At 55.4% G+C, this 27,986-nt stretch overlaps 1 protein-coding gene and 1 long non-coding RNA gene across 10 annotated transcripts in view; one reads left to right on the forward strand and one right to left on the reverse strand.

The window, feature by feature from the left end:
* The window catches only part of Nphp4 (nephrocystin 4), a 104,072-nt gene that overhangs the window by 9,866 nt on the left and 66,220 nt on the right, over positions 1–27,986 (reverse strand). For all 9 annotated transcript variants that reach the window (XR_002817709.1, XM_023699458.1, XM_023699457.1 and 6 more), the window contains 7 exons: positions 22,322–22,383; positions 20,052–20,150; positions 19,153–19,304; positions 18,825–19,016; positions 17,994–18,181; positions 2,261–2,421; positions 1,276–1,456 (listed from right to left, as the gene is read on the reverse strand). Coding sequence is in view for 8 of the 9 variants with exons in the window: in XM_023699458.1 (XP_023555226.1) it covers positions 1,276–1,456; positions 2,261–2,421; positions 17,994–18,181; positions 18,825–19,016; positions 19,153–19,304; positions 20,052–20,150; positions 22,322–22,383 (1,035 nt within the window). In the remaining variant the exon portion in view is untranslated. The remainder of the gene's footprint in view (positions 1–1,275; positions 1,457–2,260; positions 2,422–17,993; positions 18,182–18,824; positions 19,017–19,152; positions 19,305–20,051; positions 20,151–22,321; positions 22,384–27,986) is intronic.
* On the forward strand, positions 1,425–2,334 carry LOC111812122. Its single transcript, XR_002817710.1, has 3 exons — positions 1,425–1,499; positions 1,645–2,033; positions 2,249–2,334. It is a non-coding gene; the product is annotated as an uncharacterized LOC111812122 (long non-coding RNA).

The raw sequence follows: 27,986 nt of genomic DNA on the forward strand, positions 1-27,986 counted from the left end.
AGCCACTCTGGGCTGAAACCACCAGCCCTTCCCTGCTTCCCGGAACAGCGGCTGTGGAAGCAACAGTGAGCACCCAGCTGACCCATCAGCCTAAATCATAACCACAGCGGGACGGGGCAGCGGAGGCTAATCACCGTGCAGACAGCCAGAAGAAAACAGGAGAGCCCAGGCAGAGCTGGTGGGAACGTAGCTGGGTGCAACTCTACGACCGGCACCCCACACACGCCACTGTGCCACATTCAAGGTGGATAGAGAAATAAAGGCCACAGCTTTTTTTTTTCCTCAAAAAGTGCAGCATTTGCAAAGGAAGCACAAGCGCGGCGCGGCACCGATCCTGGGAGCCCTCTCCTCTCCGCTGCACGGCATCCCAGGCGCTGCCTGCCTCAGCCTCTGCCCCCCGCAGGCTTATCTTGCTCTTGCAGGCAAAGTATGAAAATGATAATTTAAGATAACATAGAACAGGGCCCATCTTTCTTCTGAAGATAAGATTTTCAGACCTGGAGTCACTGCACATATGTGGGGTGGTGCAGTAAGTACAAAATCACCGCCACGGCCCAGGGAGCAGGGCTCCCGGCACACGGCTCACAAGGACAGCCGTCCCTCACGCATTTATTTCTTCTAACCTAATTGAGTTTTGCTGTTTCCATATTGTCTGTTTTGTGGCTGCCTCGGATTTTACATTTGTAAACAAGCAGGCAGAACCTCAGGCCGGATTTAATGAGCCGCGCGCTGCTCCTCCACGGGGGCGAGCAGCCCTACCCACCGCCCTGCGCTGCGCCCGCCCCACCGGGGGACATGGCCCAGCGGGGCTCCAGGGTTGAGAGCGGCAGAGTTCAGGGAATGGAAACCTCCCGGTAAGATGACAGCCCGCCAAGTCCTCTGCACAGAGACGGCCCCAGAGCCCCCTGCCTCGCTCTCACAGCATCTTCCATGCTGTCTGCCCCAAAGCACCGAATGTTTCTGTGTCGTCCAGGGAGGGGCAGTGGGTGCCACACGCCCTGCAGGGTCCCGAGTCGGCCCTCCACCACGAGTGGTGCAGCGGCATCCAGCCTTAGGCATGACACCTCAGTCCGCTGTGGGTCCTGGACAGTCCCAGAGGGATCCAGCCCGCCCCACGCCTGCCCACAGGGGGGCACCATGCACCAAGGCCCTGGTGCTCATGGGGCACAGTTTCTCCACTCAGGGCTGAGCTAAGTGAAGCTGACTGGCTGGCTGCCCTCAAGGGCGTCACTGTCCTTGCTCTCCAGCTGGGAGACCTGCCGCCGCCCTACTTACCCACGTTGGCCAAAGTCAGGTGCAGCCGGCCCTTCACCAGTGTGTGGACCCCGATGGGCTTGACGCTGCCAAACCTGGCCAGGTCTCCGCTCCCCACCACCGTGTCCTGCTGGTACTCGGTGGCCACAACCTCTAGCTCGTGGAGAACCTGCACGGCCGGCCGGCCTTGGCGGGGAAGGTGCTGCGAAGGGGAATACGCTCATGTGACCTTGGCCCATGTCCAGGTGGCCCTGCAGGTGGACAGGGCCAGCTTCCCACCCACCAAGAAGGGCCATGGAGGTGGGAGTGGGTGGGCGTGACAGCGAGGGACCCCAGGTACCAGAGGGGACCCAAGGTGGAGGAGACTTAGAACCCACAATGCTTTAACAGCAAGGTGGGAAGAGGAGTGCCGTTTAACCTCAAGACATCAGAAGGGGGCCAGGGAGAGAAGACACCAGGCCTCCTCAGGGCCAAGAAAACAGACCCCTCAAACGGCGGGGTGCTCAGTATGGCGCCCGCCAGCAAATGGAACAGAATCAAGGTCCGCAGAGTGACTGTCGTCACCTGCCCACATCTGTGTCCAACAGCCCAGCACTGGTCTACAGGACTCTCCGCGTGGGAGGAGATCACCAGCCTCCCAGGGGATGGCCAAGGAGGGCAAGGGCTGAGGGCTGAGGCCGTGCCCACCATCTGCCTCGCTGCTTAGCACCAGGCAGCATCAGGATCACGCTGCACGCGGCCCCACCCAGGAGGAGCGGAGCACTCAGCAGCCTGACCAGGTCAGGAAGGAGGGAGGGAGGGTGGGCAGTGTGCAGGCGCACATAGGCCGGCAAGGTGCAGAGATCTGCTGTATGCCTGCTTGGCAGCCGCCAGGTCAAGGGCAGGAACAGGGCAAGGCCAAGTCGGGGAGGGCGGCCAGGACGGTTACTGCTGGCCAGAGAGGCCAAGGGCAGCTAGACACAGGGGCACGGCACCAAGCCCTTCTGTCTGGCAGGGAGCCCATTACTTTCATGGAGACGCCGGCCGATCCGACGAGGAGCAGGGAATCCCCGTCCCAGACGTCGATCTGCAGCGTCTGCGAAGCCAGGTAGCGGAGGAACCAGCGCTGCTCGCCCGGCTTCAGGAATCCAGGCCCCACTGTGTACCTCAGCTGCAAGCCGGGGGACCCTGCGGAGGAGCCCGGCCGGGCTAGGAGTAATTAGGGTCATCCATCATCCTCACGCTCGCACATTCCTGCTCTGGCCACAATTACTAATTTTTGCTTCCGTAATGGAGACAGTTAATAAACACATTCATCAAAAACTCCACGAAACACCCAAATTAACCAAACCAAAAGTGTGTCTGGAAGGCCACACTGCCTCGCCATGCACACGGCTCACTCCCGCAGGAGGACTCTGGCTAAAACAGCCTGTGAGGGACTGGAGCACTGCCCTGACAAGACACCGGCCAGTCACGACCCCAGGACACGGACGTTCAGAGAAACGAAGTCGGTATCTGCGGTCCAAACTGACATGTTCACATGGGCACAGGTGTACACACACACACACACACACACACACACACACGCACAGCTCACACAGACCGAGCTCTGAACCTGCCACACAGAACCCCGGCTCTCCACCTGCCCTAAGGTGGAGAAGAGGCAGGGGGATGGATGGACAGAGGGACAGACAGACAGCATCAGCCCTCGGGCTCCTGGCTCCTACCTATGAGGCCAAGAGCTGCAGACCAACTGCAGCCCCTGCCTCCTCTGTCTGAAGCACACATGGTTCATTCTAAATTGACGGAAACGCCACTGAAATCATCCCTAGGTAAAGTGCAGGGAAGCGCACTGCTGGGAAACACATTCAAAACAACATTCTCCTATGCTGTCAATAAGGGGCCAGTGGCTCCTTAGAGGAGGCCCAGCCCCACCGCAGGGCACAGCGCAGAGTCTGCTCACCACACCAGCCAGGGTGTGCAGAGCTGGGCCACAGCTCCCTCCACAGCCGCTCAGCTGCCTGTGTGGCCACAGATGATGTCCTGCCTGCTCCCCAGCCCAGGTGGCAGTGCTTATACTGGGGGACAGCGACAGGGCCTCCTGCTGGGGTCAGGGCCACAGCTAGAGTTGGAAGGGGGCAGCAGGCATGGAGGCCCTGGAGAGCTGGGGCTCAGCGGCAGCTGAAAGGGGCATCTCAGGGGGTACAGAGGCAGGAAGGAGGCACAGGCCCCCAGAGGAGCTGGTAGTGGAAGGCATGCAGGACGCAGGCCCCCCGCCCAGCCCCAAGGCCAGCACTCCAGACACATCCCGTGGAGCACTGCACTGGCTCCCCCGGGCACAGGTGGTCCTGGCACAGGAGGGTGACCCACAGGCAGGTGGCATGGGCCATGGGCAAAGGAGCAGCACCACCCTCCCCCGCAGGGCAGACCCCAGTGGCAGATGACGACCAGCCCAGTGACACCGGGTGGTGCTCTCCACTTACCTGGGCCTCACCCACCCAGCATAGCCCCAGTGCACCCCGAGGTCAACATCCTGATCTTGACCCTCTATCTTCGCCCTGCCAGCTCTCCCCAGGATCCCACTGGCAGGTGCCTGCTCCACCCCACCTGGGCCCTTCCACACCACTGTGGCTCCCTCCGCACTCTAGGCCCTGTATTGATAGCCAGGAGACTGGCACACACAGGGCCTCTGTGACCACAGGCTGCGCCTGGCCCTGCCAAAGGGCAGACAGCAAGGACTGCCTGGTGTGGCAGTCATGTCCTCCCCTAGTGAGGCCTCCACTCTTCTGAGACCAAGCTGCCTGTGTCCACCAAAAGCGCTGCCCAAGCAGCGCCCCTGCAGCCCCCACGTGATCACAAGTGCGGATGATGCCAAGCACCCTCAGCTGAGAACAGCGCTCCCTCTTTCCCACACTCACCGCCCCGGCAAACTCTTCAATCAGCCACTTATCCAGGGCCACGTGTGGTGGACACTCCTGCCCACGCCTAACCATCACCTTGCCTTCGCCACTCTCAAGCATCACCTTCCCTGTGCCAGCATCCACAACCCCAGTGGATGGTACACTTCCCAACACTAGCCTCTGAGAGGTCTGTGCCCGTAGGAAGGCTGCCGGGTCACCATGGCAAGGAGCCAGCACAGCGCGGGGACCCTAAGCTGAGGGCGGACTACTCCTAGTCTGACTTCCACCTTCCCTTTCGAACTGGTTAACTCCAACGTCCTCTTTTGTTTTTCAAGGACCACGCCTTCCCAATCAGCACCTGCTACATCAGTGTGCCGCGGGCGCGAACCCCACTCCCAACTCACCTGATAAGCTCTTGGTGTCCCGGCCTCCTCCCCAAGGGTTCTCGCTCCCCTTTGCAGCCCTCAGCACTGACAACACAGCTTCTCTTTACCTCTCTCCCACTTCTCACTTGCACCAAAGGAAGGGACCTTACAACATCCTGCCTGCGCAGTGCTACACGACCATCATCCCAGCACCCGGGGAGGCCGAGGCGGGAGGAGGATCACAAGTTCATGCCCAGTAACTTGGCAAGACCCTGTCTAAAAGTGAAAAACATAGAAGGGCTGGGGATGTAGCACAGCGCAAAGGCTGTGGGTTCAATCCCCAGATTCAGGAAGAAAAAAAACAATGACATTTTTAAGTTGTGGAGCAGCTGTGAAGACCTAGGTGCCAAGCAGACCAGGGACCCCCAAGCCAACGAGGCCCAGCGGAGCGGGGCAGGGGAACACAGCGGTGATGGGGAGCAAGCCCCAGGCGGATCCACATGGGAGCAAGTGAGGACACAGAGCGCCACACCCCAACAACAGGGACCACATCCCTGCAAGTACACCCGCAACAGTCATAAAAAGCGGCAGCGGATCAGCTCACGAGGGAAACCTATGTGCACTCTGGAAAGCAGGGATGATTGATTCAAGCAACATCCTCTGATCATGTTACCATGAACCAGGAATCGGCAACAAAATTTTGAAAACAATATCGCCACTTACTCATAATCAACTACGTCAGAAGCCAAAAGACTTCCCCCAAGTGAGCACGATGCAAAGGCGACTCTTCAGGGCCAACAGAACACAAAGCGGTCATCGGGGCCTCGGCACCCTGACCCCTGTGCCTGCGGGGACAGAAGAACAGATGAATGGACTGCACAGTCCACAAAAACCAGGCAGATAACAAGAAAGAGTATTAAAACAACAGGGAAGAGAAGAAAACAGTAATGACAAACAAAGCTGAATTAATTAGAAAAGAGCAGCAAAGCCCGGAGGTGGTAAACCTGGAGACTCCTCAGAAAGGTAGAAATGGGCGCCTCTGGGGTGTGCTCCTGGCAGCGCCCCCCCCCCACACACACACACAACATTAGCTGCAGACGTGAGGGTACGTGCCCCGCGGGCCGGCCAGCTGCACTGCAGGACAGGGACGCCAGCGAGATTCTGCGGGAAATGAAATGAGCAGGGACACCCAGGAAAGTCCTACAGGAGACAGCCACATGGCCCTGGCTGGCTGGCCAGAAATGGGGATGGCTGGGACACCTCAGCCTGGACGTCGTGGACAGGGAAGCTCGGGCCAGCACACACCTCCACCTGCGACAGCCCGTGAATGCTTTCTGCATTTTTTAAAGTTACTTTTTAAAAATGGGAAGAAAATGGGACCATATGTGGCCCAGAAAGCCTAAAATGTTTACTCTCCAGGCTTAACAAGAAGGGTTTGCCAGCCTCTGGTCTAATCCAGAGGTAAACCTGTGGGTTCAGAAAGACTGTTTTATCCCAAGTCGCTGGGGACACACAGACTTTTTAATACACGGCCCTGGGCCAGCTAGATAGACATCTGAAACAAGAGAACACCTGCTCCACACTTCGCGGCCACAGCCGGATACACTCACTGCAAAGAGCCCAAAAATCTCACGTCACAGTGAAACCCCCAAGTCCCAGAAGAAGGCACCTCTGAATCTCGCCATGAGGGAGGAGGGAAGAGAGCCCTTCTCCCAAGACTGACAAACCTACAAACAAAAAACCGGCACCCTCCACTATGGGAAAAAAAGAACTTTTACATAGTAAAGCCCACCACAAGCAAAGTACAAAGACAAATGTCAAAGCAGGGAAACCTGTTTGCAGCTTATATCATAGACAAAGGTTAACCTCTCTAATAATCAAAGAGCTCTTAAAAGACAGAGGACAAGCAAGACCAAGAGCCCAAGAGAAAAGCAGGAAAGAATGGATAGGAGGTAGTAGGGAAAGGAAGACCAAAAGCAGGGGCTCAGCTGCACACACTGAAGCCAGCTCCATGTTCAGCAGTTATGAAGTCCTGCACGTGGACAGCCATCCTGAGGGCAAGGCCACTGAGGCCACTGAGGCACAGACAGATGGGTGACAGACGAAGGGGCGGGGCCTGGCCAAGCAGAGGGGGTGACGGCGCAGGTCAGGCCACGGCCATGGCCTAGAGGTGGGCAGGCTCCTGGGCTGGGCTGGGACCCCGGTGAGTGGCGGGGTGCGGTGCAGTGGATACTTCAGTGTATACTTCAGTACATGGCTGGAGGCCACTGGGCACCTGCCTGCCCTGAGACGGAATTAATTCTGGTCTTACGGGGTGAACGAGCTCTCAGGGTTAGCTCTTACAGAAAGAGCTAGCCTGGTTCTGAATCCCCCTGGCTTCCTGCCTCACCATGGGACGACTCCCCCACCCTTGGGGCACTCCTGCCACGATGGCTCCATCCGCCGCGATGGACGCAGCAGCCAGGGGCTGGGCTGAGGGGGCCACGTGAGCTCCAACTTTCAGCCTCCAGCACGGTGGGCCGAAGGACCCTTTTCCTTCCACGTTACTCAGCCTCAGGGACAAGCTCATGCTTTTGTTAAACCAACAGAAGACAGACAGATGAAGACAATCCCAGAAGCCTTTGAGCCTGTAATCCTACCTCTAGAATCAGAGGCACAAGGTCACTAACTGCTGGACTCTAAGACGGCAAAATACTGGAGATCACCAAATGCCATCAGGAAGAGAGGGGCGGAATAAACGGCAGCACGTCTCCCTGCGCGGGTACACGTAGCTATAAGGAAGGTGAGGGTGGCTTCTGCGTGGAGTGACGTGCAGAGGACGCAATGGCAACTAGAATGGGATGCAGAGGAGCACGGCTGCCGTGCCAGAAGGAAGAATGAGGAGGGGAACAAGCGCAGAAATGTATTTATTTTTTTATAAAAAGCAAACAGAAACACTAAAAGGATAAACCAGAAACCAGAAACCTCCAAGAGGCTGAGCACGAGGGAGCAGGCGAGCCAGGAGCGTCCAACGTACATTTGATTACAATTTTATATTTTGAGCCATGATTTGATTTAAAAATTGAATCAAATAGGAAGGAAAGTAAACATCAAATTGAAAACAAATTGAAACAAATGAATCCTACTGAATGTCAAGTCGCTAGCATAATTCCACAGAGAACAGGCTTGTCCGGAGGGCTTCTGGTCACGCCACGGGGGCCGAGCGAGGACAGAGCCTGAGACGGGGCTGCAAAGAGCTTTCCTGTGGGCCCCACCCAGGGACATTAACATCAGTAGTGCGGTTCTGAAAATACATGACCAGGACCCACAATTTTCTGTGGAAGAGAAATACAAATAAAACAAGGAAATGTCAGAACTCCAAGCCTGAATAAGAAGTAGCAGCGTGAACCGCGTTTGTCACAGACTTCCCACCCCCCTGCAGTGGAAGCTCCGAAGCCATGAGACCCAGCGTGGCTCCCCACACCACGGCCTCCAGGGGACACTGGAGGAACAGCGGAGGCGCGGTGAGCTTGGGACGCCACACAGAGCATCCCCAGGCCAATGAGCAGGTTGAACCGGCCTGCGGGCCCCACTGGCCAGCGGGGGACACGCATGCTCGAGAAGTAGAAACAGCGACTAAGACCAGACACCTGGGCAGAAAGCCAGGGATCACGGTGACACGAAGAAGACAGAAACCAGACTCCCAGCACCTCCGCGCGATGAGAGGAGCGACTTCGCACCAGCTTCCTGCTCTGGAAAGTGGCAATTAAAAGGAAAGCATTAAATATACCTGTCCTGTCTTCTCTGACAGACTACACATAGCTCCTCCCTAGCTAATAAGGCAAAGTTCTGCTTACAGAGAAGAACACCAGCTATTAAAGGGAGATCAGAGGAGAGCATTAGAAAAATTCCCCCTTCTGAGAACTCCAATTAAATAACCAACACAACCCCAGCTCAGCCAAGCGCATTACCAGGCAGCAAGGCTGAGGAGACAGTCCTTCCCCGCGCACCAAGGGCCTCCCGCTCGCTCTCTCTGGTGCTGCCAAGGCCACTCCAGGGGAGTCTCAGACAACGCGGAACAGACAAGCTAGATTTTCCCAAGACAGCACAAAATAACAAACCTGCTCAAGTTCAAATGAATGGGCAGAACTTACCAGCACTCCGGGAGGCTGAGGCAGGAGGATCGTGAGTTTGTACCCAGCCTGGAAAACTAAGCTACTCAGTGAGATTCTATCTCAAGACAAAAAGCAAAAACGGCCGGGGGTGCCGTTCAGTGTGGAGGCCCCGGTTCCACCTCAGCACTGAACAAACAAAAGCCTGAAACGCCCTCGAGTTAGCATCAGCATTCCCAGGTTTGTAGGAGCAGCTCCCCTCACAGGCGGGTTAGGGCGCGGAGCAGGGCGGTCGCGACACACGAGCGCTCGCTCGTGGCTTTTATGAAAATGAACTCAAAATGGATCACAGAGCCAGCCCAAAATGAAAACAGGAAACACCTAGGTGATAACACAGGACAAAACACTGGGTTTGAAGGCCAGCAGGACAGCTCAGTGGACGAAGTGCCTGCTTAGGCAAGCACCGGGATCAGGGTTCGATCCCCGGCACCTTATGCTGCACCAGCCCCACCCCCAGGCATGCTGAGCTGGCCACTAAGACCGTGCATGGGATGCATGCCTGTAATCCCAGCACTGGGGAGGCTGAAAACAGAGGATCACTATGAGTCAGAACTGCGTAGTAAGACCCTGTACCAAATACATTAAAAAAAAAAAAAAAAAAAAAATGGGTTTGAAGGTGACACTGTAGGCAGCGCCAAGCAGGACCCACGAAGGAGACAGCGGGGGCAGGACTTCCCCACAATCAAACACTTCTCTGTGAAACAGGCTGGGAAGAGAAGAAAACAGATGAGCCATAGGCGAGGAGGAAGTATTTGCAAAACACACATCTGATAAAGGCGCAGCATCCAAATACGTACACGTGCCAGTCTGGGTGTCTCTGAAAGACGTTCAGGCTTGAACGGCATTAGCCGGCTGCAAACAGGCACCACAAGGAAGCCACGGCCCCCACTGCAGCGGCTAAGATCCAAAGCGTGGACGAAACCAAGTGCTGGCGAGAGAATGCAGAACGACAGGAGTGACTCGTGCGCTGCTGGTGGGAACGCAGACGAACAGGCGCTGCCAGGGACACGTGGGCAGTTCCTCACAAAACCAGACCTCCTCTCGCTGGATACTAAACAACAATCACACGCCTTGGCCTCCAGCCCAATGAGCTGGAGATTAAAGACTCAAAGTCCTGTGATCAAGTGTGCAGCAACCGTATTCAGAGTGCTAAAAGCTACAAGCAACCAAGACTACGTAAGTGGAGAACTATATACAGTGGAGTATTTTTATCAACAGAAAGAAATATGCTAAGACAGGCCTGATGCTGCAGGTCTGTAGGCCTAGCGCTCTGGGAGTCTGAGGCAGGGGATCGTAAGTTTGAACACAGCACCGGCAATTTAACAAATTAGAGCTTGTCTCAGTATTTTTTAAAAAAAAAAAAAAAGTTTAGAGTGGAGATACAGTTTAGTGAAGATGCCCTTGGTTCAATCCCCAGTACCAGAAGGAAAAAGAAAAGCTATTAACAGATGAAAAGACACAGAGGAACCCTAAATTCTCATTGCTGACTGGAAGCCGCCAGGCTGCAGAGGCTGCCTGCTATACCGCTCTAGCCGCGTGACATTCTCAAAGAAACGAAACTTCCAAAGTGGTGAGAGCAACCAGCAGTCACCAGTTGAGGGTTAAGAGGTGGAGCACAGTGGGCGCCGCGGGCAGTGGCGCTGTCCAGTGGGATCCTGCAGCCGGGGGCGCAAGACGACGGCCTCTGCCAAAGCCGTGCAAGTCACAGGGGCCTCAACACGAACAACGGGCTTCCACCAAAAACAACGAATCAATATGGGTTCTTCAACAATGGATGTTAGCAAGGGAGGAAACCGAGAGGCCGGAGGACACTGGAACTCTGCTGTGGAAACCTACGGCTACTTCCAAAAATAGATAAATCTTATTACTTTTCTTAGACCATGACCCTGTCCCCTTGAGCCCCAGCACTCGACTGCACACACAGTACTTCAACAACAAAAATCATCTTTTCTGTGAGGTCCGTGAGACTCAATGCCAAACGGGTACAACTTTTTGAGGGCCCCGGAACCACACCGGCTCCAGGAAGAGCCCCCACTCTGTGCCGCAGCTGCCAGAGGGAGCCCGCACCCAGGCGGGCAGAGCGCCAGGGCTGAGGGTCAGCCAGGGGGGAAGAGGGAGAGAACTTTCCACTTTCCTTCTTGGACTTTAGCTCTCGAGCATTGGACCTTGAATTGTAATTCATAACAGCAAGAAAAACCTGATTTAGGAGGGTAATTTCTTTGGACATCAACTTGCAAGGAAATTGAATTTGGGGACTTAAATTTCTGTCTGGGACATTCACCTTGGAAAAGGGTTTACACTCAAATCGGGGATCCCCACGTGGCCAGCCTCCTTCACTGAGCAATCCCAACGGCAGCGGCTCACCTCCCACAGAAGCTCCGCCGCCCTAACTGGGTGAAGGCAGGGCAGGCCTGCCTGGAGGACGACAGGGATGAGGCTTCGGCAGCTTCACAGAGGGGGCTCCGATGCACCTTCGAGCCTTTTGGGGACATAGTGGAACCTTGGAAAGATCAACCAAGGGGGGAGGCTGCATTGGAAGAAATGACCCCAGGACCCCTCGAAGGCTGGAAGCCACCCTGGGGAATGGGTGGATCCTTCCCCAAGGACAATAGCCACAACTGTGGCTGGCTGCAAACTTAATAGTAAGGCCAGATAGGGGGGACTGGGGAGATGGCTCAGTGGACTAAGTGCTTCCCTGGCAGGCAAAAGGTCCTGAGTTCAATCCCCAGTTCCGCCAAAAAAAAAAAAAAAAAAAGTAAGGCCAGAGAAATAAGCACAGGCGGGACTAACTATATATACTGATACCTGTGAACTAAGCTACTGCACTGCAGATGGTAATTTGTAATAGTGGTTTCACGTTGGGAGTGCCTGTCATCGTGGTATTCTGAATATGGGCGGCTTGTCATGACATGCCAGTTATTGCTAAGATGTCTCTCGGGTAGGTGTATGTTCAAGAAGAAGGGGGTGGTGAATGAAAGCAAGAGACAGGAAAAGGAATATTGTGGGACTGTCCTGCTTCAAGGTTGTATATGGTGAGATTTTTGGACTTATGTGCAAACATGAGAAGCATAGAATTCTTTATCCTATTTTTAAAATATAATCTAATTTTTAAATGTTTTTTATCATATTATGTAGGGACTTAAAGTTCAACATATCAATACTTGATGAAAAATACCTGTTCCTTATTATGCCTAAGATGTTTGAAATGCAGTGAGATAGTGAGGTTAAGCTTGATAGCCTAAATCGTTTGATAATAACAATAAGCTTGTCTTCTGGATGGTTAACAACCTAAGTTTGCAGACCAAAATTAGAGAAAAAGGAGGGCTACAAGGAAAGCCAACATTTTGGCCCTAGTCTTCTAAGGTCAATTAAGACTCAGGACATATGAGAACTTGTACTGTAACGTCATGTACCTCGGTAGTGTCCCAAATTTTCTGATCAAGAAGATCATGGGGCCAAAGAAGAAAGTGATCGATGACGTAGAGTGTGCCTAAGGAGAGTCACATGGGGAGAAGACACTCTCTCAGGCTTTCACAGAGAGCACATTGGCCAAGCAATGGCCGTGACTCATCCACATGGCTGACACTGACAAAGGTTCTACAATCTGAGGTACAGGATCTCAGGATAAATCCTGAGGGCATTTCACTGACCTTTTCAGACCAAAAAGCTACAACTCTTGTTGCATAGGTCCTGCTTTACCTTGTTCTTAACCATCCAGTAGAAAAGTATGAAGACGAAATATAGGAAATAAAGCCATGCTGTTATGTTGAGCTGTGGGGGACTCAGGTCAGTAATTTCTGACATTGCCAGTTAAACAGAAGACCCAATGCTATTATGGGCTACTGGACTCTTTTAGAATATTTTGCTGAGTTTACACACCTATAATATTCAATAACGGAACTTAGAAAAAATGGGTTATACCTATGAATGTCCATTTTGTATCTGTGTATTCAAAGTGGTTGGGATAGATATATAGTTGCATTCTCTTAATGAATAGAATGATTTGTTCTAATGGTGTTTGTAAATAGGATCACAAGTCCGCATCTTGTACAGCAATTATCCACTAAGAAGAATATATGCAGTGTATTATTTGTTGAAACTGTACTTCTGATTTGATTTGAAACTGTCTCATTGCTATCTGTTTATCAATAAAACTTTGAAAAAAAAAAAAAAGAAAGAAATAAGCACAGGCGGGAAATGCTGTCAGAGCGTGTCCCTCCCCTGGCATGGTGGCTCCAGGCAGGGACCTTGGTCCTGGCTCCACCCTGTCTCCCCCTCCAGGCAGGAGCAGCTCCAGTGACTGAAGTGAAGGAGACACAGGCATGGCTGTATGGTCCTTCCTGCACACCTCCGTCCAGGTCTGCACAGGGGTTGATGCTGCAGCCTGAGACCTACAGGTATCCAGGGACACTGCCTCAGGCAGACCTACAAGTGCACAAGGACACCCCCACTGGGCCCCAGAGCACAGGCCGCTGCTGGTGCCCATCTCCAGGGACGCCACAGTCATGAGACTCAGGGGTGGGCATAAGCAGGCTCTCAGATTAACCATGTTCCCACAGCCACTTCATTATAAATAAATGTAAAGGACGGTGGCATTTTGATCCTTACCGCCTGACTCAATTAATTCTGAGCATGATCAAGAGACAGGGTTCTCAGGAGCCCAACGCCCCTATGCTATCACTCGGCCAATCCTTTCTGTTTGTTTTCTAAGCATTTACGCTCATTTTTGAATTTGCTCCCTTCTGCTTTGAGTTTGTTCCTCTGAGGTGAACCAGTCTCTTACAGAATACTTTCTTCTTTCCCATCACAGACATCAAAAATTGTGAATTCTCTATGGGTACCTTTCATAGTTTTCCTAGGCTGACAAGGTAACCACCTGGGAGCCACCTACAGGATTAGTAAAGCCTACTTCTGTGGTGGAAGGACCTGAAGACATGGTCCTGCCTTGAAGCCAGCCAGCCAAGCACGGAAACTTCCGAAAGCATGAGCCACACGAAACTTTTCCTCCCTTAAGCTACCCATGTCGGGTGTTTCAAACCTGCAACAAGAAAACTAACGCAGAGCACTGGTACTGGGGCAATGCACTGTGTGGCTACACCGGGCCACGGCCTCCAGAAGCCTTCACCCACCGCTGGCTCCCATGAAGCTTGGAAAGGCTTGGAGATGCTGGCTAAAAAAGTGCCGGCACGCTCGAGCTGAGCCTGACAGGCAGTGCTGGTAGGAATTCAGACGGCCAGAAGGCCGAGAAGAGGGGGCAGGAAAGGCCCGGCTCTGGAGGTTTCAGCTTAGAACAGTTTGGGTTTTATTAGACATCGGAATGGAAGCCATGGATACTCCAGGAAAAGAAACGCCTTCGTTTCGCCCATGTTTGGCACTCGAAGAGTTTGTGGGAAGCTGAATGTAAGAGACATGGACTAAATGATCTGACAAGAAATGTCAAGGCGGCCCAACGTTCAGGCAGTGGCACGGATACACTAGCTGCTTTTATCCAGATTTACAGTTAGAGCTGTGATCAATAGCAGGGCCAGCCAAATAGCTCAGCAGATTAAAGCGCCTGCAAGCAGGCACAGGGGCTGGGGGTTCGATCCCGGGCCTGCTGTGCTGGCCCCGCCCCTGGGGTGCGCTGAGACAGCGATTGAGACTGGGCATTGTGGCGCATGCCTGTAATCCCAGCTCTTGGGAGGCTGTAAATAGGCAGATCACTACGAGTCCAATCTAGTAGCGAGATCCTGAACACCCTGTAGACCCTTCCCTAAAATATAAAAAGAAAAGAAAAGAAAGAAAACAGAACAGAAATGCTAGAAAAACTTAAATTTGGCCCCCAAACAACCACATGTAAAGCTGGGTCCAAGGAGGTGCAGCTGCTGAAGAAATCAGTGTCACTTAAAAGACCAAGTGCTTTGAACTGGGACAAGAAGAAAAATGCCATGAGATTATTTCGGGAATCAGTGAGACCCCACCTACAATAGATTCCAGGGTGTCAAAGTGTAAAGCTTTCATTTGAGGGACAGCCCCCGAGCACGCTGCTTGGCAAGGGCCTCTGGAATTGGCTCCCCAGGTTTCCTTTCCAGGCTCAGACATCCAGGCGCTGAGGCTGCTACAGGTATGGCTCCAGGGGCACCCCACACACGAGGCTATTTCTTCAGGAATGGAGAGTGCAAGACTTGTGGGGTCACACAGACTTCCCTCCAGATTTCAAAGTGAGGCCTGGGAGGCCCAGCAGCACCCCAAGGGGTGAAGCTGTGGGGACGGAGCCAAGGGTACAGGAGAGATCGCAAGAAGTCAGAGTGTGGGGGGCTGCAGAGGCCGCAAGAGAAGCCGCCCAAGGCAGAGGCCGCACGGACTACAACCCCCAACTCCACAGAGCTGGGACGCCCCAGCCCTCCGGAGCTCACCCTCGCCCCACGCGCCTCCATGCTGGGTGTGGGGCTGTAGGACCTCGTGCCTGCCCTGCTGGCCTTCGGTCCTGTTTTGGTCCCGTTTTTTTCCATCACCCTATTCCTCCCTTTTAGGAAAGCCACGTTTTCCCTGGGCATCACACCTGGGGATTGTGTAATCCTTGTTCAGCTTGCTTTTGTTTTTTCATAGAGGTTCAGAGCTAAGAGTTTGCCTTGAGTCTCCGAGGGTGCTTTGACTTGGGCTTCTGAGCAATGCTGGAACTGTGGAGGCTTTAGGGAGGGATTACTGCATTTTCAGTTATACTCAGGATAGTGGGATGGAGTTAGGGGAAGCCGTGAACTTACCATTGTCTTTATCTGGAGATCAAGTACAGCTTAAGGAGATATGTTTGGGCGTGAGGTTGAACAAGGGACAGGGTGTGACAGTTAAACTAGAAAGCTGATGAGTACAACCATTTTATCTGTGTCTCCTATGTTCTGATGTGTAATACTGTTATTTGGTTTTAAATAATTATTCATTTCCATTTTGATTTCTTCATTGATCCATCATAAGAAGTTTGTTTTTGTTTTGTGCTGTTGAAGATTGAGCCCAGGTCCTGCAGCACATCTCTAGCCCTTTTTATTTACTTTTCATGTACTTGGTACAGGGTCTGCAGGGTCTCACTACACAGATTGAACTCAGTGATTCTCCTGTCTTCAGCCTCCCAAGCCCTGGGACTACAGGTGCGCGCCACCACGCCCAGTCTCAATCACCGCCTCAGGGCGTCCCCAAGGCTGGCAGAGCACACCAGGGAATCGAACCATGGTCCTTGATTCTCCCTAAGCAGGTACTATAGTAGCCCTTTTGATTTTTAAGACAGGCTCTCAAAAAATCACTAATTTGCCCACACTGAGCTCAAACTTGTGACCCTCCTACCTCCAAGTGCTGGGACTGCAGGCATATGCCACCTTCCTTCGCATAGAAGTAGACATTTTTTGGAGCACATTTCAATTTTTTTCAATAGCAGTTACAAGCATTTGTGAGGGAGGGAGTGACAGATTTTTGATGATGGAGCATTAAGGTCAGAGAATGCTGTAAAATTAGATTTAATATCAACTCTCTTGGTAGAAGAAGAGACTTGCTGGCAGCCTGAACCATAAATGATCAGTCTTTAGGAGCTGCAAGGCACACTCGAAAGTAACAGATACTCTTTAAAGTGGATATACGAGTTCTCTTGTATTTTATAACATCTTCATTAAGTTTTTATATTTATTTTTACTGAGAAAAGTATATCAAAATCACTGTGTGGTTGTAGGTCTGTCAATTTCTGCCGAAAGTCCATCCATTTTTCTTTTGTCTCGAAGTCGTGTCAGCTCACAGACTCGGAGTTACAAACCCAGACCAGGAAACTCTTCTCTCAGTTATTAGTGCCCAGCCTCCTTCATCTCCAGCACTGCCTTTGCCGTTTGTCTTCTTTCCCCTCGTGCTGGGGACTGAACGCGGGGCCTTGTACAAGTCGACATACAGTCTACAACTAAGCTATATCCTTGACCCTTTTGTTTCCTTTCTTAGATTTGTAGAAATGTTATTTGTATTGGTACACTCTCGTGGTGTGTGCTGGCCCCCTCCTCGAGAGGCCACGCATGGACACAACACATCCTCATCCCCTCTGCGCCACCTTCTCCTCCCAGGGCCTCTCCGGCCCCCACTCCATCTGCAGAAAGTCTGTCTCTCTGTTTCCTTTAATTCTGAGCCAGGATCTCACTACATTGCTCAGACTCGCCGTGACCCCTTTGCCTAAGCTTTCTGAGTAGTGGGGATTCCAGGCCCTTGCCGCTCTTCCTGGGGCTCTCGGCCTCTTTTTTCTGACGCTAACTTTGTCTGGCTCCCACCTCTGGGGTCGCATCTGAACATAAATTTTTCTCACCCTTTACCGTCCACCTCGAGGCAGGCAGGTTCAGCCCCTGGCTGCATCCCTGATCAGGCCTGTTACTGGCTGAAAGACAGGAAACCTGTCAATAAAAATAACTTCTCAGATACGCTTTTATCCATTGTGGTTTAAATCTGTCAGTTTAAAATGAAGCCAAAAAGGGAAAAAAGCCATTGGCCCCACACTTGGGGACACCAGAGAGCCAGGTCATCATTCCACCGTGGCTGTCCTGGGCAAACCCCTCAAGGCGGCCAGACAGCTGGGCGGGGGAAGCTTTGACTACAGAAGCTTCAGCTGCCACTTGGAGGTGTCCTAAGGCAGGTGTGACCTCTGCGCAGCAACCACAACCCACGCCACATGCGGCCACGATGGCCACGGGGATGTCGCAGGGCTGCAGGTACGTCTATACCGCCAGCTACAGGGAACTCTTGCCAAAACCAAAACCACACATCTGATCACACCACCAGGTTTTACTCCCAACTTAGAGGAAAAGAGGTGACCGGGGTGACCCTCCCAGCATCACTGCCCCAGATACACAGACAAAAGCAGACTGTGGGAAGGATCTCCTACCGGATAATGCAGCTTCTTCAACAAAGAAATTAAAGAGGAAGCAGAGACCGGCTGGTGGCAGTCGCGGCAGCCGCAAAGCGCGGGGCGGGGCTCAGGGGCCGGCCACGTGCTCCTGGATTCTGAACAAAGCGTTTTCCAAGGCTGGGAAGTGACTGAGGAAACGCTACCACTGGCTGCGCATGGGACGGCATTAAGAAATTAGCTTCCATTTCTTTGAGGGATAATACTGAAGTTGCGTTTTTCAAAGACAGCATTTCAGAGCCTCACAAGGAAATATTTACAAATGGAATGACAACACCTGGGATTGGCTTCAAAATAAACCCCATCTGGGGCAGGCTCTGGGGACTGGGGACACGGCAGGGGGAGGATGCGGGCCGGCCCCACCCACTCATGCCCTGTACATGGGCCAGCTTTCCGCTGCATCCTCTTCAGTGGTACCGCAAAGCTCTCTTGCACCAACACTTACCGGCGTCAAAGGAGCCGTCCTTACTGATGGGAACGAGGACGTGGGACAGGGAACCCGAGCTGGTCTTCCCGGTCCCATCCAGCTGCACCAGCTGCAGGCGCGGTGTGGTCGTGGGTGGGAAGCGGTAGAACTGGAAGGTGAAATACACAGTCTTTGGCCACGGTGCTCCTCGGCGGTCCTGGGCCACCCTGAAGCCAACAACAGTCCGGAATTAATTAGGCATCCACAGCAGGGCCCTAGGGCATGACGCACATGCCCATGTTCAGGGAAGACGTCCAGGTCACAGGGTCGCCAATGGGAGGAGCTCGCTGTGCCCTCCGCGAGCCAGGGGCTGGTCAGCGGCCACTTCGGGCATCACGGCCCCCTGGCCGGACACACCACTCACACTGCTGCCCTGACATGGGCAGTCAGGCAAACGCTGCCCACATTCTAAGGGCAGCGCACTGAGTAGAGCAGGCTTCCTGGCACTCGCAAAGGCCCTGAGTGGGTCCCAGCCAAAAGGAAGTGAGGGCCACTGGCGTTTTCCAGGTTCCCAGCACAAAAAGCACTGATGGCTTAAGGAGAAGGAAATGCTGATGACCGACGTGACCACCAGGCGTCGTACCTGCGCGCCACATTTGCATGGTGCGGCCCCTAAACATCTACAACTATTACATGTCAATTTAAAAACTTTCAAAGAACTCATTCATTCATTCATTCATTCATTCATTCATTCATTAAATGAAAAACCAGACACCAGCAGCACCGGACACCACGCAGCCAGGACAGACCGCATTCACACTCCTCGGGCAGTGCCACAGCAGGGCACGGGCCGGAACCATGGGACGCTACCTGCTGAAGGCCAGGAAGTGCAGCACGATCTCGTTGCCCTGCAGGCGATCGGACTCTTCCTTCTGAGGGCTGAACTGCACCGGCTCTGCAGGGCTCACGGCCTCGGCGGGCTGCTGGCTGGCATCCAGAATCTCTGGGAAGCTGAAGGACTGCAGGAGTGCCATGGTGGCCCTCGAGAGCCGGCCTCCGGCGCTGCAACAGAAACAGCCCTCAGGCAGCATGCTCTGGGAGAGGGCGACAGCCGGCAGGGCCCCACGAACAGCCTGCTGGCCAGGGCCAGGCAGACCTCAGCCCGTGTCCGGTCCCACTCCTCCCGCGCACACCTCACCTCCGGGTCTGGGCTCCCACGACTATGGGGGCGTGCAGAGGGGTGAACGGCAGCTCCTGTAGGTGCTCAGTGACACAGTCTTCCAGGACAACAGGGGTCTGGCTCAGGTCAGCCTCCAGGTGAGAGATCCTGCCCCCCAGCAGGAAGTCCCCCTACACAAAATGAGGGCCACCAGGTGAGGCGACCGAGGACCCCGCTGACACCCCCAAGGATGCTCTGTTCTGAGCAGAGTCGCTGCCGAGTGGTAGGGTGCTCAGCCACTAGGACAGAGGCTCCGTTACACTGCAATTTCACATCAGCAGCGAATAATTTTGGTACAAGTGTGTCCCATGCTATCCCCAGGGAACACTTACGCTAAATAATCATTTGCTTTCATTTGAAATTCATAGTTAACTGGGCATTCTTTATTTCGCATGGTGACCCAATTTGTGAGAAAAAAAAAAAGAAAGAAAGAAAGAAAGAAAGAAAGAAAGAAAGAAAGAAAGAATCAATCCCCGATCTGATGGACAGGCCAGTGTCACTGACACCTGATGCCTGAGGTAGTAAGCTAATAGCAGAAGACACCGCTGAGCCAGAAAGCACGAGTCCTAAATGCGTCCTTCTGTGACGGGCCCCGGCCAGTGTCTAGACGCTGGTCCCCAGATGCCCTGGGGCTAAGGAAAGTATCTGAGCACCCAGACAGTGGGGCTGACCGCAGGTCACCGTGCCCGAGCCAGCCCCACGCCACGCCCTGGCACAGTATGGGATGCCCGAAGGTGACGGTGAGCAACATCCCACCCCACCGACACCGAGCCCAGGATCTCCCAAGGCCCAGCGGTGCTGAAAGACCGCAGGCTTCCACGCAGCAGGAGGGGATGTGGAGCCACCGTGTGATGGGGTGCGTGGCCAGGGACACTTACTATCTCAGGCTGGGAACCATCCAGTGGCTTCGGACTGGATCTGGCTGAGTGGCGCTGAGCTGGGGACAGTGGGGAAGCCGCCAGCTGAGAAAGCGACAACTGGAAGGCAGGAGAGTGAGGCTGGGGCACCTGGTGCTCCCGGTCAGGTCGCACAGCCCCACAGTGCACACTTGCAGTCCCAGGCACACACACACGCGCACACACACGCACACACACACACACACACACACACGGGGCTGGGTGACAACTGTGGACCCAGCTACATAAGGGAGGTCAGCTGTAGTCTCTCGGTCAGCTGCTCAGGATCCTACAACCGTTCCTCAATTCCCTCATCCTGGTTCTGGACAGACCCGGTTCTGAGACCTTCCCTGGACTACAACCTGGACTGACATGGCACCGACACAGGAGAGCGAGTGGAGAGTGTCGGTGGCCGGGGTGGACCTTTGGGCTTCTCATCCACCACCATGGGCTCCATCCAGCTGTCCCAGAGAAGGAGCCTGCCCACCAAGGCAGAGAGCAGGCGGGCACGGGCTGGCTCTGGAGATGGACAGCAGGGGAGGGAGCCGCCCCCCTCACCACCCATGGTCTGGGCAGTCGGGTCATCACCTCCATCCCCCCACCTGGAAAGGGGGCACAGCCCTGAACAGCAGCACTACAGTGGGCGGAAGTGGGGCTCTAGGGCAAGGCTGGCTCGGTGCCCACACAAGGCAGCTCTCCACAGAGGCTCATACTTGGGGCATATGCTGCCCAGGAAGGCTGGGGCAGGGGGCGGGGGGCGCATATACGTCTCCACTGGAGACACATGTCTCTCTCTAGAGCACGCTGCCCAGGGGATGCACCCCTCAGCAGGCATGGCTGGCCCTGAGGAAGACCAATCAGGTGGGCGGGGAGGAGCAGTGGGCAGGCGCAGTAGACAGCGGCACCATGCAGCACCTGCCAGGAATGGAAACCATCCCTCGGGTCCCTTCAGCTCCCTTCCCACAATGCGAGGAGCCTGCCAGGGCTGTGGACCCCGAAGTCCTGGCACCCCGGCTGCTGGGGTGGCAGCATCACAAGCTCAGGCCAGTTGAGGCTACTCAGCAAGGTCATGCCCCAAACCACCAAGTAAAGAAGGGTAGGGGCACCGCTCAATGCGAAGGCCCTAAACTCAACCCCCAGTGCTGGGGGTCGGGCACTCTAAAGCACTGTTACAAGCTGAGGCAGGAGAATCACAAGTTCAAGGCCAGCCTGGGCACTCTGGCAAGACTGCCTCAAAAAACTGTTTCAAAAAGTGGGAGAGGGCATGGGTGTAGTTCAGTGCCACCTCGTGTGCTTCATCCTCAGTGCTGCCCGAGACCAAAACAAACAAAAAGGACAGACTCCACAAGATGTCACGAGCTTCCCTGCCCTGCAGCCTCTGACATTCGGGGGACACCGAAGCCCCTGGAAGGCACTGGGTTAGGCTGGCGGGCAGGCCCCGGGCTGTGCACAGAGCGGCCTCTCTAGCTAACCCAGTACTGGCCCAGAAGCCAGCTTCCTAGCTGCAGGGCTCCCTGGTGGCAGCCATGGCTAAGGAACTGCTTCACTTCTCAGAATCAACAGGACCACCAAGCCAACTCTGGCCTCTCCCAAAACAGCGGGTGTGGTGGCACACCACTGTAATCCCAGCACTCAGGAGGCTGAGGCAGGAAGATCGCTGCAAGGGCCAGGCCAGCCAGGGTACAAAGGCCAGCCTGAACTTCATGAGACCCTATCTCAAAAAGACAAAAAAAAGAAGAAAAAGTAGCAGAGATCACCTAGGGCCACAGGCAAGCCTCACGGGCAGCTCAGGACTGCACGTACTCAGACAGGAGGCAGCACCCCCGCCAGGAAGAGCTGTCTGCCCACCCCAGTAAATTCCAGCACACTGGGCAGCACTACGTGACCACCACCATCAGCAGTGGGCACTGGCGACCCTAGGCACCCTGTCTGTCCCCAAAGTCCTCTTGGGAGAACAGTGAAGGCTGTTGGTCCTGGGAGCCTCACGCCCACAGTGCACGGCACTCCCCACCAGGGCTGACACAGGCCAAGGGGGCAAAGTGCAGAGCAGCCAGCTTCAGGGAGCAGTGCGGCCATGGTGAGTCAGTGCCACTTCAGGCAGAACGTGGGGGCTGGGAAGGCCTCGGGCAGGGACAGGTGCACTCCCTGCCCACCCCGCCCCAGGCTAGAGAGACCCCCTCGAGGACAGAGAAGAGTCCTCTCATGCCCAGAGCTGCTGGAAAGGGCAGGTGCACCCACAGGCCGGGACTTACCCCTGGTCCCACAGGCGAGTCCTGAGTGGCAGCGAGATCCTGGCGTGCGGGTGCTGGCGAGCCTGGGAGGAAGCACAAGGGGCCATCAGGCTCCAGGAAGCCAGGGAGCCCGAGCCCAGGCCGGCAGGGCCGCGATGCAGGACTCCGCCGTCTGTAACACACTCCACAGCAGTGCTGGTGTGACGGGGCTTGGGTGATGGGGCACAGAGCCTCCACCTTCTTCATCTTAGAGGACAGTCACTTTAGTTCACTTAGGCTGTAGATAAACTCATTCCCTCGCCCCCCCCATGTGGCTAACCACAAACCCACTTAGCGAAAAACAGGGTCACAAAAATAGAACAAGCAATAGAACCACTCGGGGAATAGGGCAAACACTAAGCCACGCTGACCCATGACAGAGAGATGGCCAGCAGCGTCTGGGAAGTGTACACCTTGTGGCACTTATGTGACATTCTTGTAAAATTCCTGCAAATGAGGTAATGAGGGAATGTGGTTGCCATGGAAACCTGAAGAGTACGTGGCCTGGAGGCAAAGTCCAAATGGGACAGTTTCTGAGCGCTGACTCCAAGGCAGGGCACGGGTCGCTCACTCACAGCAAAGGCTTCTTGTTCCTACACCTTCCATCTTCTCTCATGGATGCTGACATCTGCTGTGACACGAGAGCTGATCCACCCATCTGGGGTCACTTCACACGTGCCACTGCCCACCCTCACTGCCATGGTCACTAGTTCCTGTCCACTGTGGAGGCTGCCTGGCTGGATCCCAAGCCCAGGCTGACAGGTCAAGGTGTAGCCCCCAGTGGTAAGAGCAGTGGGAACGGCCAGAGGGGTGACCAGCCTGGCGCCCAAGGAGCAGAGCCTCCAGCCCCAGGCCTCAGCCCCCACACTGCCTGGCTCTTGTTGACAGGGCCACGTCCACGTGGGTGGGCCCCACCTCCACTGGGCTCAGGCCTGGCCCAGCCTCCTGTCACCCTCACACCGTGGCTCCACCATCCTCCCCGAGGCCTCTGCTGAAATCAGTGTCAACAAAGGCATCGGTTGTGGCCCCTGGAATCCCCAACAGCCTGTGCCACGGCCCACGGCACGGGAAGCACCGGCTCCATCCTCGAGTGTACGGCTCTCAATACTGCGGCCTGATGGGCAGCTCGCTCTGCTCAGACCACGGCAGAACAGAAACAGCCACGATAAAAGTCCACTTCCACAAGAGGAGGCAGCCCCACGCAGCACCACCTTAAACCCTAAACCACACAGCAGCACCTGTGGGCCGGCACCTGCCCAGGGTACTTCAGTGGCTTCCAGAATTCACAGAGGCACTGCAGGCCATCCTAGGTGGAAAGCTCAAGGACGGTGTTCAGGAGAGAGCCGGGCCAGAGTAAGCCCCCGACTCGGGCGACCCCACCACCCGGGCCTGCAGGGGCAGCTCATGGTCCAGCACCCCCAGGCAATGCCCACTCGCCCAGCCCCACGCCATCTGACAAGGCCACCTACAGTGGTTGCCAGGAACCCCAGACACGTATCAGAAGAGCCCAGCTTCTGGAGGTGAGCAGCCCTCCACCATCCTGGGGGCCTAGTAGACCTTCCAGGGAGTGCTGCTGCCCAGAACAGGGTCACCTCTGAGCAAAAGTGCAGCCTGGCTCCTGGACACCTTCTGCAGACATCAGGGCCCTGTGCAGCAGCCCGCTGCCCACCCTTCCTGGGACAGCGAAGGATGAAATGGGAAACCAGGGGAGTTCGGTTTTCTTCCACCCTAATCAAGGACTCAGAAAGCTCCACAGGCTGGTTCGGGTAACAAGGAAAAATTACAGGAAATGGCTCCATTATCCTGCACTAAAAGAAAGCTGCGCTAAGGAGCCAGGCCCACTGCCTCCCCTGGGCGAGGAGCGCCTGGTGCCAGGACGCGGTGGCATCAAGGTGTAGGAGAAGGCTTGCGTGCCCCCACGGCCGCAAGGCCAGGGGGCAGCGGCACTGGGGCACCACCCTGCCATCCCCCGTGTCCCCAGAGCCAGCACCAGTTCCTCGCTTGGTGGCTTGCTATGCGCTTTTACTCCCCAAGAGAGTGAACACCTGCAGGAGGCCCGGGCAGATGTTTCAGACGCGCGCTGCGAGCCAGGGCCAGGGGACACACAGCCAAGACGGCGCCGGGGAAGCACAGGCAGGGAAGCCCCACCTGGACCACACGCGGTGGCCGTGGCTGAGCTGCTGCTTCCTGCCCAGGGCACACACCACACACCCTGTGCAAGAGAACTTCCTGTACCTAGAAAGAAGTCCGGTTTCCACTGCCGAAGCATAGGAGTGGCTGAGGCCCTGGGCAGCAGGCGGGTGGGCACAGGGCATGTAAAACACCCCAGGCAGCCCTGCAGGAGAGCAGGACTTGAAGACGGAGGCCCGAGGTGAGGCTGCCGCGTCTCCTGTGCAGCCAGGAGCCATGGCAAGGTGGGCTGGGAAGGTGGCCAGCAGGCCTCCAGGGAAAGCTCAAGTCACCTCACACTGGGCATCAAGTGACCCACCTGCACCAAGAACAAAAGGGAGTGGCCACGTGAATGGCAAGTCTGCTGCAAACCCAAGGCTCAGCGTGTCCTCAGGCCTCACCTGTGGGCTACAAAATGCACCTACCTCCAGGACTGCAGTCACTGTCACGTTTGCCATGATGTCCCCACCACGGCCAGCTGCACTATGACGCCACCAGCGAGGCTCGGCAGGGAGCTCCCACGGCCGGCACCCGCTCCCAAAGCCCTTCCTCCCTGAGTGCGCCCCAAGGCAGGGCTCCTCCCTGGCGCCTGGTCAAATGCACCTCTGCACGTCTTGGACTTTAAGAAGACTGCGGAGACCCCGCGATGTGTCTTCCACAGCCATGCTGAGCAGCTGGGGCCATAGGAAGGTTCCATGATGCCAGAGCTGACTGCCGGAGACGGGCGCGCGGCCTCCAGCTGCAGCTCTGCCTCCCATCTGACGCCCTCTTACTAATGTTCCCTGACACTCTATTACTCTCCAATCAGCCTCCATGCACTGAAACCGCTGTCAATGAAACCTCGAGTGTCCACTCCAGTTTTCTGTCAATTTAGCTTCAAGAAGCCCACATGCTCATGCCTGACAAAGCTGGGACCTCACTAGACCAGGCAGGAGCCTGCACTGCAAGCCCCAACTGGGCCGATCACTCCATCACTGGAGGACCCACCCGAGACTGACTCAGCCTCTGCCTTCTGGTGCCCCCCAGGGAGCAGGAGCGCCCCTCTCCACCCACCAGAGAGTGCTCCAGGTGTGCTGAGCAGCCAGACCTCCTCTGTGAAAACATCATGCTCAGCGTGGTCCTGGGCAGCAGGAACTCCAGAAAGCACCAAGGCAGGCGGAGAACTCCTCACTCCGGCACCCCGCCTCGTGGCTGTCCCCAAAAGCAGAGAGTTTTCTCAGTCACAGTCACCCCACCTGGTGGTAGGCAGGCAACAACAGAGACTGGGGCATCGAGGGATCCAGCAACCCCCTCACCTCCAGTATCACCTCCCCATGTGCTTAGCAGCTTGAAGGGGCCCGGGGAGCAGGGCTCAGTGTCTGTCACCTGCGCTAGGTGTCACTGAGCAGCCACTTGTCCCCTCCAGCAGTGCACTTCTCAGGAGGCAAGTTACATTGGTGTTTCAAGAGAGGAAGAACACAAATAAAGAGAAAGGATTGCGCGTTCACAGCCCTTCCTTTTCTATGTCACTGATCCCTTTATCTGGAACACACCTGGCTGTGAGCCTGCACTCAGCTGGGCCTCAGACACGCCCCCGGGAGGACACGCAGACCCTTAAGGGGGGACTGGGTGGGGTTCTCCACTCGCTGGGCACGGCATCCTTCCTGAAAACGTGGACAGCCACCCCAGGCATCTAACCACCGATGGCCCTGCCAAGGACACGGCAGGATGAGGGGCGCGTTGGTGGGGGACGGCGCTCTGCCCACAAAGCGCTGGGCAGCTAAAGGGTCCCTCACCAGATAGGAAGGAGGGCCACAGCCCCAGGGGAGGAGCAGGGGCGCAGGAGGCCGTTGCCTAGCAACCGCAGCAGCTGGACAGACAGGGCAGGAGAGGAGAGGAGAGGAGCCCCAGGCAGGCAGGCATGCAGGGGAGCCGGGCGGACGGACGGAGGCCAGGACAGACGCAGTCACTGGGACCTCAGGAAAGCCCGCGCGCGGCGACAGAGCCTCCTGTGACCGTGGAGGGCCGAATCGGTAGCTAGCGGCGCTCCAGACGCGACCCATTCCAAGGCAGCCTCCTGGGAAGGCCTTTTTTCCTAACTTTTGCGGGTTAAAAGTCATTCTTTCTAAGGCTTTGGCCACAGGACTGGGAAAATGGGCGAACCGTAAGAAAAAAGAAATAAAAGGAGACGGCACCACCGCGTGGGCGTGGGCGTGGGCGGCCAGGCTGCGGCCAGCACCCCACGCGGCCGGTCCGAGCCCCGTCACGACCCTTCTCCGCGGGGCACTTCCCTCCTCCCGAAAGGCCGCCCGAGCATCCATCCCCCAGCGGGGCTCCGCGGCGGCGCGGCTGCCACTCCATCTATGTGGGAAACACCAAGGTCGCGTGTCCGCGATGACCCCTGCCGCGGGGATGTTTTCAAGCCTAGTAAGCAAACAACCCCAGACTCGGGCACCGCAGAACGTTCAAAAGCAAAATATGGGTCAAGGAAATTCTGAGTCGCAAAACATAAAGACAGAGTGCCCCCTAGTGGCGCTGAGCACGCGCTTCCACAGGGGGTGATAAATAGACCTCGGCTCCGTGGCAATTTTATAGGAAAAATAAAAAGATTATTCATAACAGAAAGCCAAAGTACCTCACTTAAAGTGACAGCCACATATCATTAAGATTTCCAAAGGAGTCATATAAGTTGCTAAAATATTGAAGTATGAAAAGTTTCCATCATAAGTTAAACACTAGTGGATATTTAAAAGTCTCTTATACTCAGTCTTGAGAGGCAGTGCCTTGGAATGCCTGGAGCCCGGGCCGGAGGCAATCATATTAGCATGACATGAACGCAGCCATAAATCCAAATTAAATAAGCCAAATGGAATCAGCTTCCACCGTGGTATTTTGCCGTGGTACCTTCACTCAACAGCTCAATTTCTGACCCTTCCAGGAACCAAGGTAGGCTCCTCCTTGCCAGACAGGACAATAAATCTTTCGGAACAGACTTTAAAGTGTGCAGACTCGAAGGCTCTGCACCTTACCCACTCCACTGCTGGCTGTGCCTGTGGGATATAACGCCCTTGGGCAACTAGGGGTCCCGACCCCTCTGGGGCACCCCGGGCCCTCTAGGGACCCACTCTCCTCTCACCAGCATTGTCAGCCCCAGCATATCCAGCAGCTGCTGTCACTCTTCCCCATGCCCAGCCCCACACTAGTCCCAGCAGTGGCTGCTGGCATCTCTGTCCTCCCACTTGAGAAGGATGCAGGAATGACACGTCCATCTACTCACTGGACAGCAGCACGATGCAGAATGACAGGCAAAGCTGGAATGAGTACAGGAGGCCTGGCCCCTGGGGCTCCAGCTCTGCACCCAGCAGGGGCCGGCCACTGGAGCCCTGTCTCTGCACCCAGCAGGGGCCGGCCACTGAAGCCCTGTCTCTGCACCCAGCAGGGGCCGGCCACTGAAGCCCTGTCTCTGCACCCAGCAGGGGCCGGCCACTGAAGCCCTGTC

The sequence above is a fragment of the Octodon degus genome, unplaced genomic scaffold (assembly GCF_000260255.1).
Source record: "Octodon degus isolate 3935 unplaced genomic scaffold, OctDeg1.0 scaffold00113, whole genome shotgun sequence".
In the NCBI taxonomy this organism is placed as follows: Eukaryota; Metazoa; Chordata; class Mammalia; order Rodentia; family Octodontidae; genus Octodon; species Octodon degus.